Source organism: Coregonus lavaretus (genome assembly GCF_964263955.1).
Source record: "Coregonus lavaretus genome assembly, chromosome: 14".
Classification (NCBI taxonomy): Eukaryota; Metazoa; Chordata; class Actinopteri; order Salmoniformes; family Salmonidae; genus Coregonus; species Coregonus lavaretus.
This window is the reverse complement of record NC_140001.1, coordinates 45,037,520-45,051,375: the sequence shown is the minus strand read 5'-3', so window position 1 is coordinate 45,051,375 and position 13,856 is coordinate 45,037,520. Positions and strand designations below refer to the sequence as shown.

Sequence of the window (13,856 nt, the reverse complement as noted above, 5' to 3'; positions counted from 1 at the left end):
TATGGGATGGAGTCGAGTGAAAGCTCCTCTAGCTTTGTTTAGTCAGGCCTTTATGTATGTTTTGGCACCGTTGTCACTGCTGATTAGGCTTCTAAGGTAGGTGAAGTTGTCGACAAACTCAAGCACCTCTCCATCAATGGTAATTGGAGGTGTTGGTGGTGTATTAATGCACATGGCTTGGTACTTCTGTATGTTGATATGGAGACCAGTCTGTTTAGCATACATGCAGAGTCTGTCTGACTTCTCCTGGAGGTGGATGTGTTTAGATGAGATAGGGTCCAAATCATAAGCAAAGTGAAGGTCCTCTAGATGGGAGAAGAGGGTCCACTGGATTGCTCGAGCATTGTCAGATGTTGTTTGACGCATTACCCAGTCGATGGTAACAAGAACAAGGATTGAAGAATGGATACAGCTTTGTCTGACACCAGACTTGAAATGACTCTGTGAGAGAACTATCAAGGATGATGCTACATTCAAAGTGTTCATAGAACTTCCCAATGAGGTTGGCAATCTTAGGTGGTATTCCGTAGGCTCCAAGGATCCTCCATAAGCTCTCACGGTGAACACTATTGAATGCCTTCTTGAAATCAATAAAGTTGATGTAGAGGAGTGCATTCCACTCGAGGCACTGCTCGATGATGTTGCGCAGGGCAAAAATCTGGTTAATGCATCCTCTTCCTTTGCAGAACCCTGCTTGTTCTTGTCTGAGTTTGTCATCGACAGCAATATCAATCCTTTTAAATATCCTGCAGAAGGAGTGTTATACATTGCAAGTTGTCACATTCACTGAGGTTTCCTTTCTTTGGCAGTTTGACGATAAGGCCTTTTCTCCAGGCTTGTGGTATGACATCGTGCTCCCAGATCTTGCGAAAGAGATCAGTCAGCACCTTGGTAGCTGTGTTGACATCAGATTTAAGTAGCTCAGCCTGCAGAGAGTCCTCATAGCCTTGATGGCTGCTTGGACCTCTGCTTCAACTGGTGGGTCGGTGTCAATACCATCAATCTCATCCGAGGTTGGTTGGTCTGCTGGATCATTAGACTTTGGCCAGTTGACGACCTCTTCAAAGTGCTGGACCCATCTTGCAGTTTGTTCCTCTTTGGTTGTTAACATTTTACCTTGTTTGTCTTTGACTGGCATTGTGTGGTTGCTAACTTGGCCACATAGCTGTCTTGTGATCTTAGATACAGTGCTTAGTTCTCCTCTTGCTGCAGTGTCCTGCCTCACTGGCCAATTCCTGTCCAAAGGCTCTCTTATCCCTTCCAGCGCTCTTTTTTACTTATTTGTCCTTGGTCTTATATTCTTGCTGTGCTCGCTCAATCAGCCTGGGTGATTTTGCGCTCAGCAGTTTTTCTTTGGCCAGCCTTCTCTCATCTATGTTCTTCCATGTATCTTGTGTTAACCACTTCTTGCCCTTCTTTCTAAAGCCAATCACTTTCTTTGCTGTTTCTGTGTACGCATTCTTGATGTTACTACACATGGTTTCAACTGTGCCCTGGTGTTCCTCTGCATTGGTTAATGGACTGAAGCGATTTCTTAGCTCGATGGTAAAAGCTTTCTTTATTTCAGGAGATGTGAGCTTGTTGATGTCAAAGACTTTCTGCCCTTGTTGTGTTGTGTATGTGTGTGGCTCACAGCTTCAGCCTGACCTTGGCTATTACCAGGTAGTGGTCACTGTGGACATCTGCCCCGTGGTGGACCTTGACATCCTGCAGAGACCTTCGCCATTTCTTATTGATAATGATGTGGTCAATTTGGTTGACGGTGTGACCATCTGGGGATCTCCATGTTAGCTTATGGATGTCTTTGTGAGGTAATTGTGTGCCACCAATCACACAGATGTTATTCACTGTTGTTGTTGTTGTTGTTGTTGTTGCCCCATAGCCTGTTCACAGTCTGTGTTATCGGCTCCAACCTTGGCATTCAAATCCACCGTTATGACCATGTTGTGTTGTGGGACCTTGGATACTGCTTGTTGTAGCTGCTCGTATCAGTCTTCCTTGTCCTCCTCCTCTGCCTCGTTGGTGTGGGAATAACATTGCAGGATGGTGAACTGTACTTGGAGTCAAATCTTGCTCTGATGAGCCGGTCACTGATGGGTTCCCATTCCAATAGTGATTTGGCAGTTGTTCTGCTGATAATGAGGGCTAGACCACTGGAGTTGGAATCATCCTTTCCTGAATTATTGTTGAGCCATCGCTTTTCACCTTGCGTCCAGAACCAGTCCATCTGCTTTCGCTTACACACCGGATATTCACGTTTTATCTGTCCATCTGTCTGATAACTTGAGCTGTCATGAAGTTTCAAACATGGTGCGGGCGTTCCATTCTCCAAGACGGACTGTAGTTTTGGGCCCTAGAAAACGTGTTATCAAGCTCCTGATTTCCCGGGTGGGGCTTTCATCTAAAGCTGTCATAGTGCCTATGGATTGACTGGAGTTTCCTGTTGGGTCCCTTGTGTAGTTTTCAAAGTTGTTATTGCAGTTTCTGTAACGATGTGTGTTTTTACGGGGTGGGTTTGTTAGCCCCACGCCCAACCCCCAACCTGGAGGGCCAGGTGCTGTATTTAGTCTGGCTTCTGACCTGGAACCTGCCCGGCATGGTTGAACCTGCCTGGGGCCGAAACCCCACCAGTATAGCGTTCAGGATCACTGAAACACACAAGCTTCCCCACCAACGCCAAGGAAACAGCAGGCAGGGAATTATACATGGTTCTGGTGATTTTTATTTTTTATTTATTTTTACTTTACAAAAAGGGCATTTTCGTAGATTGACTTGAAAGCCAGATCAGTGATTATTGCAAAAAAGCAGGTTAAACTATTTAAATAAAATAATACAATTATTAGTGGGTCTTATGATTGTGGAAGGCTTATATTTAGCCTAGGTATAATTTCATAAGCCCTGAATTCATTAGATTATTGCTGACTGTTTGAAATGCAGTTTATTTTACCTTTTAATTGTACAACAAAGCTTATTTAGAGAAAATATTTAAAAATCTCTTTCTCTCTCTCTCTCTCTCTCTCTCTCTCTCTCTCTCTCTCTCTCTCTCTCTCTCTCTCTCTATATATATATATATATATATATATATATATATATATATATATATATATATATATATATATATTTTTTTTTTTACATTAGTAAAAAAAAAAAAAATCGAGATATGATTTTTAGGTCATATTACCCAGCCCTACTGACCAGCTTTGTTGTGGTAGGGAGAAAGAAGGGGTGCCATGGTAACAGTGTTCAGATGGTTGCTAACTGATGGCTGAAGGCTGTAGAAAGTTAGAAGATTATTTACAGTGGGGGAAAAAGTATTTAGTCAGCCACCAATTGTGCAAGTTCTCCCACTTAAAAAGATGAGAGAGGCCTGTAATTTTCATCATAGGTACACGTCAACTATGACAGACAAATTGAGGAAAAAAAATCCAGAAAATCACATTGTAGGATTTTTTATGAATTTATTTGCAAATTATGGTGGAAAATAAGTATTTGGTCACCTACAAACAAGCAAGATTTCTGGCTCTCACAGACCTGTAACTTCTTCTTTAAGAGGCTCCTCTGTCCTCCACTCGTTACCTGTATTAATGGCACCTGTTTGAACTTATCAGTATAAAAGACACCTGTCCACAACCTAAAACAGTCACACTCCAAACTCCACTCTGGCCAAGACCAAAGAGCTGTCAAAGGACACCAGAAACAAAATTGTAGACCTGCACCAGGCTGGGAAGACTAAATCTGCAATAGGTAAGCAGCTTGGTTTAAAGAAATCAACTGTGGGAGCAATTATTAGGAAATGGAAGACATACAAGACCACTGATAATCTCCCTCGATCTGGGGCTCCACGCAAGTCAAATGATCAAATGATCCAAATGATCACAAGAACGGTGAGCAAAAATCCCAGAACCACACGGGGGGACCTAGTGAATGACCTGCAGAGAGCTGGGACCAAAGTAACAAAGCCTACCATCAGTAACACGCTACGCCGCCAGGGACTCAAATCCTGCAGTGCCAGACGTGTCCCCCTGCTTAAGCCAGTACATGTCCAGGCCCGTCTGAAGTTTTGCTAGAGTGCATTTGGATGATCTAGAAGAGGATTGGGAGAATGTCATATGGTCAGATGAAACCAAAATAGAACTTTTTGTTAAAACTCAACTCGTCGTGTTTGGAGGACAAAGAATGCTGAGTTGCATCCAAAGAACACCATACCTACTGTGTAGCATGGGGGTGGAAACATCATGCTTTGGGGCTGTTTTTCTGCAAAGGGACCAGGACGACTGATCCGTGTAAAGGAAAGAATGAATGGGGCCATGTATCGTGAGATTTTGAGTGAAAACCTCCTTCCATCAGCAAGGGCATTGAAGATGAAACGTGGCTGGGTCTTTCAGCATGACGATGATCCCAAACACACCGCCCGGGCAACGAAGGAGTGGCTTCGTAAGAAGCATTTCAAGGTCCTGGAGTGGCCTAGCCAGTCTCCAGATCTCAACCCCATAGAAAATCTTTGGAGGGAGTTGAAAGTCCGTGTTGCCCAGCGACAGCCCCAAAACATCACTGCTCTAGAGGAGATCTGCATGGAGGAATGGGCCAAAATACCAGCAACAGTGTGTGAAAACCTTGTGAAGACTTACAGAAAACGTTTGACCTGTGTCATTGCCAACAAAGGGTATATAACAAAGTATTGAGAAACTTTTGTTATTGACCAAATACTTATTTTCCACCATAATTTGCAAATAAATTCATTAAAAATCCTACAATGTGATTTTCTGGATTTTTTTTTCTCATTTTGTCTGTCATAGTTGACGTGTACCTATGATGAAAATTACAGGCCTCTCTCATCTTTTTAAGTGGGAGAACTTGCACAATTGGTGGCTGACTAAATACTTTTTTCCCCCACTGTATAAATGGATTTGGCCAAGATGGTCATGACTCAGTAATATCTTAGAGGATATTGTTATTTTTGTCTAGAGTGGCATCTTTTCCCCTTAAAAACATAATGTGGTTTCAACATAAAATGTTTTTTAGCTTCACAATTCTACAGATCCTAGAAATCCAGTTTTTCAATCATTGCAGTTTACTATATGACATCAAAACCAACACTTTATTTCCTAACCACTATCTGTCTCCAGGCGACACGTCTTCTACCTCTGGCACCACTGGAGACGGGACCACGACCACCACAATGGCCAGGGCTGTGGCAGGGAGTCTCCCCAGCTGAACCACACCGACGCTGGACTGAGCAGCCACCCTCACACAGCCTCCCCTAGAGGAGTGGGTCTAGACAGGGTGGAGAGCAGGAACGGACAGGCTCAGGAGGGTCAGGATGCCATGGAGGTGGACGGGGTCGGGGTCCAGGACCCCCGCGACACCAAGCGTCTGAAGAGGGGTCCCCCTGGCCCCTGCCCCCCCGCCCTGCCCTCAGAGCACGTTTTCGTAGCCAGCGTCCTGGAAGACTGCCGCTCCCCCGAGCAGGGATGCTTCGCCCTTGCATACAGGAAGTGGCTAGACTCTGTGATTGGTCAGTGAGAGATTGACGGACAAGATCATTGGTCAGTGAGAGGAGACACTTCCTACACCACTGGAGATGGGTTACAGTTTAAAGTTGCCCACTGGCACAGATCTAGGATCAGCTTACTCTCACCCAACCCCTAACCTTAACCATTAGGGCAAGAACTGCAAAATACTGTCCCTAGATCAGTGTCTAGTGGCTGGTAACATTATGCTAGTCTTGAAGGCTTGGGAAGGGGGCTGGGGGATCTCTGATAGGTCAAGTTGTTTGTGGCCCCTCCCACCCTCCCGTCTTCCTGGAAATGCCTGTACTCTGATTCGTCGGCAGAGCTTTGTCTGAGCCAATCCCCCTTCAGAATGGAAATCTGAGTGCGGCTCTGCTCTAAGTCGTTCCACCTCAAAAAGCACAAGAAAGAGGACCACTAGATTGTTCTGAAATTGTTTCTGTAGTAGTAAGAGGAGATAGGATTAGCATTCCTGTAACATTATTTTGTTGAAATATAATTTGATCTCTGAGATATTAAGCTAATTGATTGCATCCAAATTGACCATTTTAATTTATAGGATTCAGATAATAGTCAGCAAATATAGTACCCAACATCCGATTTGGACCAAACATCTTCCTACCAATGCGTCCCCAGAAAATTGTCAAAGGCCCACGGACCCCCTACACCCCATGCCAATCCCACCCCAACAACCAGTATACAGTATCAGTTCTCTATGTTTGACAAGTAGTATGAAGCTGTGGCTTGGAGTATTGCTTCTCCATACTATGTAATATATTCGCTGCGCATCTGGTAATGTTCCCCCCCCCCCCCCCCGTTCAGAGAAATTAGTAATTCAAGTCGCTTGCATTATTTACATTAGACGGGTTGGTTGTTTAGCAACAAAAGTGACGCGTGCCCAACTATGGGGATAAACAGACGGGGTTGGCTTAGATTGTTGACAACATGTAAACTATGTTTGTCTCCAAATGTTTGTTGAACACATAAATACATTTGCACAATGAGCACCTGTTGACTCTCAAATACATTGTTACAGTTGTTAGATAGCTAGCTTGCGAATTTGAGCCATATTAGCATTGACATGAAATAAGTCAAAACACCTCAAAACAAGACATGGTCTCAAGAACAAAATATAACTAGCGGAAATGAGACACCTACGATTCCCCACGTGGCAGTTTCTTGTCATTGTTGCTAGTTATCTCACCGTTCAGAATCATTGCAAAGCATGGCTTCCGGCCACAACGATGCGTTATCAGCCAACCAGTCTATAAAGTAGTGTGAAAGTAACTGGTTTTTACCACTAAATGCCGCTGTTGCTGCTATACCGCCACTCTTTTATCAATTTTGCTGGTCTCTTATGTATATTAAATACATCACTACATTGGGTAGAAAACCAATAGATTTGTCTCATTATGAAAATAAATGGTGTGGTCATCCTCACAATTCAAGCCAATCCTTCATGAAAGCAATTCAGTTTGTCCTAATAGCAACTTAATGCTGAAAACCAACTCTCCTTGAATAGTCTAACAAGTGGCTGCTCTCTGAGAGGGCTATCCCAATGCAATTCTCATATGAAGACTTTTCCTACAAGCCCAAAACTTGATGGAGAAATTGACTAGGGACTAAAATGTTGTGACAGCCCTAATAAAGTAATTAATTGCATGGCAGTCTTATGTGTTTCAATAAAATGATCAGGAAACAGCTCTATATGTATTGTGATTAGTGACATTTACCATTAAACCCAACGCAACCCAATACCATTACAATTGCAAAGAACTATACAGTGTGTGTTTGGGACTTTTACCATTGAAGACCATTAGAGAGCATAACATTGAAACCATTAGAACAGCTGTAGCCTAATGGTTTGCTTGTTCACCAGGAATGGTCTAACAGTAACTAATCCAGACCTTTTTTGAAGGGAATAAACCACAAACAAAGGGGCAATTTCCTGGACACAGATTAAGCGTAAAAGGAGGAGGACTGGCTTGAATTGTGAGGATGATCACACAATTTATTTAATCATGAGACAAATATATTGGATTTCTACCCAAAGTTGCAAAGAAAATGTTGTGTAAATAAACACAAGAGACCAGCAAAATGCATGAGTGTGGCAGTATAGCAGGAACAGTGGCATCTAGTGGTCAACACCTAGTACGTTCACACTACTTTATGGTAATAATGCAAACGACTTCTATACTATCAGGGGGGAAAAAACATCACCAGTTTCATAGGGAATACATTACATAGTGTGGAAATATTCAAAGCCGCAGCTTCATACTACTTGTCAAACATGGAGAACTGATACTGAATACTGGTTGTTGGGGTGGGATTGGTGTGGGGGGTGCGTGGGTGGCTTTTTCATTTGGGGGGGGGGATTCCTCATGTCTTACTCATTGGTAGGAAGAAGTTTGGTCCACATCGGATGTTGGGTAATATATTTATTGAATACTTTCTGAATTTGGGTGCAATTAATTAGCCTAATTTCTCCAAGATAAAATAAAATGTTAACAAAAGAATGTTTCAGAAATACCTATCTTACCTGTTTCTTACTACAGAAACATTTGAGAACAATCTGAGATGGTGGGTGTCATAGCTTGCTGAAATAACATGGAACGACTTCTCTGGAAGAGTATGGCTCGTATGGTCTGTTAGTAGCTTAGTTCAGGTACCTCAATACCTCAGGTCTCTCTCAATGTTAGGGACTAGAACAACAATTCTGTCAACCTATTCTGTCTATCGTTTTAGTTTTTTCACTTAAGAGATTCATTCATCCTGTTTGTTTCGTTTGTCTTCCACTAACTAAATGTATTGTAGCAGAATAGGTTAAGTGAAGCTCCCATGGTTACAGGAGGCTATTCATCACAAATGTTGTTGTTATCAAGTAAACTCTGCAGAATTAAACTACTGACTATAGTGAGATGAGCAGTGCAGCAAATAATTAATTGTCAACATACAAAAACAAAGAACAAAAAACTAGGGAAGCCATTATATGCCGATACCGATATATCGTGCATCCCTACGGACAACTAAACAACATTTAGACTGAGCACAACCATGAACCAATGAAACTCATGTTTTAGCTCTCAGAGAAATTAAAGTATTTCGCATGGAGAGAGGAAAGCAAATCAAATCTAGCTGAGAGAATCAGTTCTAGTTGATCCAGGTTTCTTCATACCTGGCTGTGAAAAATCGCTATTTATCAACTACCAGGCATACCAGGCATGGTCTGAGTCACTTCAATTATAGAGATGTGCTCGATTGTAAAGAAATGACTGCAAGCACATTCTAAAAATTCAAATTTCCTCAGAAGGTTCTCCTGAAGTACCTAGCCCTCGAGTCTATCAATGAGAACGATTACAGCACTGTATGTAAGCACAGCTGGTAGGTAGGCTGTGTCACTGCTTTCCTTTTTCTTCAAGAACTTGGCGCTAGCCTGGTCCAAGATCTGTTTGTGCTTTTGCCTACCACATTGTCATTGTCAAGCATAACATTTTGCATGACAATTCCATAAGGTGTTGACAATTCCATAAGGAGTTGACAATTCCATAAGGAGTTGACAAGCCGGCAGAAACAGACTGGCACCAAGGCTAACTTGGCACCACAACCTCTATTTCCATTCTGAGGGGGAACTAGTATCAGTATCAGACTTGTGAACCTTGTAGGTTTTATAATCCCCCCCTGATCTGATCATCACACTGGTTGCATCCCAAATGACACCCTATTCCCTTTATAGCACACTATTACCCATAGGGCTCTGGTCAAAAGTAGTGCACTATATAGGGAATAGGGTGCCATTTGCGACACACACATCGACTCTCCTCTGAGACTCTCCTGGAGTGGTTGTTGCTGCTATATATTTTTTCTCTGTTCTGTTTGTTTTGTCCTCTTAGTGGTACTTACTCTTAGTGATACCTGGGCTTGTATTCACAAAGTTTCTCAGTGGAGCACAGGTGGGAGGAAGTTCAGGTGGGTCCGTTACCATTGAGAGGGCAGATACGCGTGTGAACAACAGGCATAAATCCAATATAACGTTTTTTTCAAAGTTGTGAAATGCCACTTGCGTCCACGTATATCAGTGCATTTGTAACAACCTAACCATTTCGAAAACTAATATTCGATCAATTAAGCTTCAAGTAGCAAATTAGCAATTCAATGTTTTGTTGACCAAATTCGACACTCTCATTGATCTCCATACAAAATGTCCTCACTTCGTGGTCTTATTTTCGTGGACAGATTTTGGGTGGAGTAAACCCTCTCTCTTCGCTTCTTCCTCTGCCACTGTAGACTATACAGCGGTAACTTGCCACTACGGCCGCCCAGATTGGCTCGCTTGTGGGCGTGCAGGCAGCATATAGCAGCATGTTCGGTTGTGCGTCAAGAATTGAGCATAGCAAATTTGTATGAAGGTTAAATGGGTAAATAGTTTAATCCATTCTCCGTTTCATGTATTTATTCACAGGTAAATAGTAATTGAAGCTTGCTCTCTAAAAACTTCCAAACGATCAAAACCATTCATTTTGAGACGGGGGTGAAATCCAAAGTTGTGCTATATATTCATAAATATTGATACATTACTAGCTCAAACACTTTTAATTTGGAAAAATGACAAGTGGGTGATGGTGATTTAAAATCTTTAAAAGTGTTGGGAGAAAAAAAGCATACATTGTCCCCCCCCCCCGTAATCTGATAGTGAGGCAGTACAATGAGTCACATTGTAAAGTGGTGGGTGACGCGCTGATATCCTGTTGCCTGCACTTGAATAGTGAATGGGAGGCACGCTTCAATTACCAGTTGAGAAATAAAAATAGTAGCTATTTTAATTGTGCACAAAACTGTTTTTAACACACGATTGCATTTAGAATTGTTGCACAAGGAATGGGCTTATAAAGCATTCTTTTCTTTTCCCGCTCAAAATATGCTGACTAATGAAAATACACACAATTTAATTCCACTAAATTATGAAAATTAACCTATAGACCCATAAGCATGACGGTCAAATGTATCGACTAATATTTCCATCAATTAGTTATTTTGCTATGGGATTTTCTTCTCCCGGCGGGATCCGTTTTCTATATCGGCATTTATCAGCCAATTGCCGGCTAACAGAAACCCTGACACACACACACAGACAGAGAAGGCAGCTAAGACTGATCCAGCTCAGAGAGGCCCAGCTCATGCGCTCCATCGGCAGCCGATTTTAATTTAGAATGGAAAATGAATGTTTATGCAACAAATGTTAGAGCATTTTATCGCACTGAATCTTTTCAAACTAAAACGTACCGTTCCTGTATCGTATCCGAGCCCATGTATCTAGATAAATATAGGAAAGGGACTACAGGCCCTGGCTGATGGCCCGCATTATTGCTCAACAATAGTCCCACATCTGTTTGTTCTCTTGTCTACTCCATTGCTGTCCTTGTCAATCCAAACAATGTTTTTGTTTGGCATGACAATGAGTGACAAGGAGTCAACATGACAGCACAACTATATATACACCTTTCCCATCAGATGGGTAGGGCTGCATATTAAGCCCATAACAGTGCTGTTGGCTATTTAGACGTAGCAGTCTTGATTGCCTGGGATATCTAATAGTAAACAAATTATTACTACCAACCATATTTATATCTAGTCATTCAAGTCATTTTTGGTATCTATATACAAAAGTATGTGGACACTCCTTCAAATTAGTGGATTCTGTTATTTGAGCTTCACCCGTTGTTGACAGGTGTATAAAATTGAGCACACCGCCATGCAACCTCCATAGACAAACATTAGCAGTAGAATGGCCTTACTGAAGAGCTCAGTGACATTCAACGTGGCACAGTCATAGGATGCCACCTTTCCAACAAGTCAGTTCGTCAACTTTCTGCCCTGCTAGAGCTGCCCCGGTCAACTGTAAGTGCTGTTATTGTGAAGTGGAAATGTCTAGGAGCAACAACGGCTCAGCCGCGAAGTGGTAGGCCATATAAGCTCACAGAACGGGACCGCAGAGTGCTGAAGCGCGTAGCACGTAAAAATCATCTGTCCTCGGTTGCAACACTCACTACAGAGTTCCAAACTGCCTCTGTGAGCAACGTCAGCACAATAACTGTTTGTCGGGAGCTTCATGAAATGGGTTTCCATGGCCGAGCAGCCGCACACAAGCCTAAGATCGCCATGTGCAATGCCAAGTGTCGGGTGGAGTTGTGTAAAGCCATTGGACTCTGGAGCAGTGGAAACTCATTCTCTGGAGTGATGAATCACGCCTCACCATCTGGCAGTCCGATGGATTAATCTTGGTTTGGCGGATGCCAGGAGAACACTACCTGCCCGAATGCATAGTGCCAACTGTAAAATGGAAGGCCTTCCCAGAAGAGTGGAGGCTGTTATAGCAGCAAAAGCGGGACCAACTCAATATTAATGCCTATGATTTTGGAATGAGTTATTCGACGAGCAGGTGTCCACATATTTTTGGTCATGTAGTGTATGTAACCGGCAGTAACAGGCCTGAATGCCTCTCATTCAACACTACATTCAAAATGGCCGCTTTTCTTTGGCCCAACAGAATCAAGGGCGAGGCAACTGCTCTCATTCTGTGTTTTTAATGTTTCAGTGTTTCTTCTTCCCTAGAGAGTAACTTGGCTCCCACTAAGTTGACAGCTTTTCAGTCCAGAGGGGTATACTACACAGTAGGATCAATGAGTTAGCCAGCTAACTTCAATAAACAACCCAAAATAACTATTGATTTTCTGGTCCATTAAGAAAGCTAAACATAGATATGTGTTGCTGTTGACTAATTTAGACCATGCATGTTTCAAACTTATCTTTGTAAAAAATTAAAATAAAAAATAGTTTGGCAAGTTAGCTGGCTAACTCATTGATCCTGCTTTGTTGAATACCCCTCGTATCTCACAGACCCACCTGATCTGGGTATTATAGGCGTATGATTTAAAGCTGGTTGTCATTAGGAGTCAGTGAAAGCATTGTGTAGGAAGAGTTTATTTTATGCTTACAGCACTGTCTCCGTAGAAATAGGATTCATGGATAGAATTAATTATATTTATATGACTGTCTCTCAGTTCAACACATAACACTAAAGGGATCGTTTGGGATTTTGACAATGAAGCCCTTCATCTACTTCCTCGGAGTCAGACGTACTTGTGGATACCATTTTTATGTCTAGGCGTCCAGTATGAAGGAAGTTAGGGGTAGTTTCATGAGACAATGCTAACTAACGTTTGCGCAATGACTGGAAGTCTACAGGAACGGCTAGCACTGCTGACGGTAGTTAGCAACTTCCTTCAAACTGAACGCAGAGACAAAAAAATTGTATCCACGAGTTCAAATGACTGGGGAAGTAGACATTGCCAAAATACTGAACTATCCCTTTAAAGGATTATACACATTAAGAGATGTTTTTGTTTTTGATCCATTCTCTGCTGGTTCTTCTCAACCTACAGTATATACTTGAGGTATTCAATCAAACACTGAGCTAGGGCTCCTGTTATAAGTATTGTAATCAGATAATAGGTCACTCTAGGGTTAACTATGGTAAATACGGTATAAAGACTATCTTTTGGCAGTGTTACAATGATACTTGTTACATTATCTCTAGGTTAATCATCTAAGTTTGTGTTTTATAAGCATGACATCACATTCCCTAACCTGTATATTCACAGAACATATCTATAGACTGACACATACTCACACGGTACATATTTAGGTAGGGTTACATTTTGTAAGAAAGGGCCCCTGTTCTGTACCTTTTTGTAAATGTAATTTGTTCAGTTGCACAAACCACTATAAGCTTTTATAGGGGAGCAGCTCTGATGAACGTTGGGCTCCTTCTGTATGATTTTCTTAAAGGTGCCATCTGGGATATTTGTAGCCGTTTTTGTAATTAACATTTCCCAGCCCCATCTCAGTTTAATGGGATAGTTCACACAAATTACTAAATGAAACATTGGTTTCCTTACCCTGTAAGCAGTCTATGGACAAGGTATGACAGCAGTCCATGCTTTGATTTAGTTTCCCTGGAACTGTTTCCACATGCTAACATTTTAACATTTGTGGCACAAATCCCATTCAAGTCATTGGACCGATATTAAAGTTTTTCGCACATCATGTCTAAATCATCTGAAAGTATCTCAAATTGATTGTGAAGCTCAACAAAGTCACTTATAGTTGATTTGAACATGATGCGTGAAAAAATTATAATATTGGTCATTTTGTAATTTGGGTGAACTATACCTTTAAGTGGCAGGGCTGAATTAGGCTGAAACACAAGTCTAAGATTGTTGCTTTAAATTAATAGTTCACCTTTCTGTGTTCTCCTCTTACATTGAAAAGTCACCACCTATGTATCTC

At 41.9% G+C, this 13,856-nt stretch overlaps 1 protein-coding gene across 1 annotated transcript in view; it reads left to right on the top strand.

Moving 5' to 3' along the window:
- Nucleotides 1-5,745, top strand: part of ptar1 (protein prenyltransferase alpha subunit repeat containing 1) — a gene marked incomplete at its 5' end in the record, with an annotated part of 37,932 nt that extends 32,187 nt beyond the window's left edge. The window contains one exon of the mRNA XM_084176326.1: nt 5,127-5,745. Coding sequence (XP_084032452.1) covers nt 5,127-5,523 — 397 coding nt within the window. The 3' untranslated portion in view covers nt 5,524-5,745. The remainder of the gene's footprint in view (nt 1-5,126) is intronic.
- Nucleotides 5,746-13,856: the final 8,111 nt, after the last annotated feature.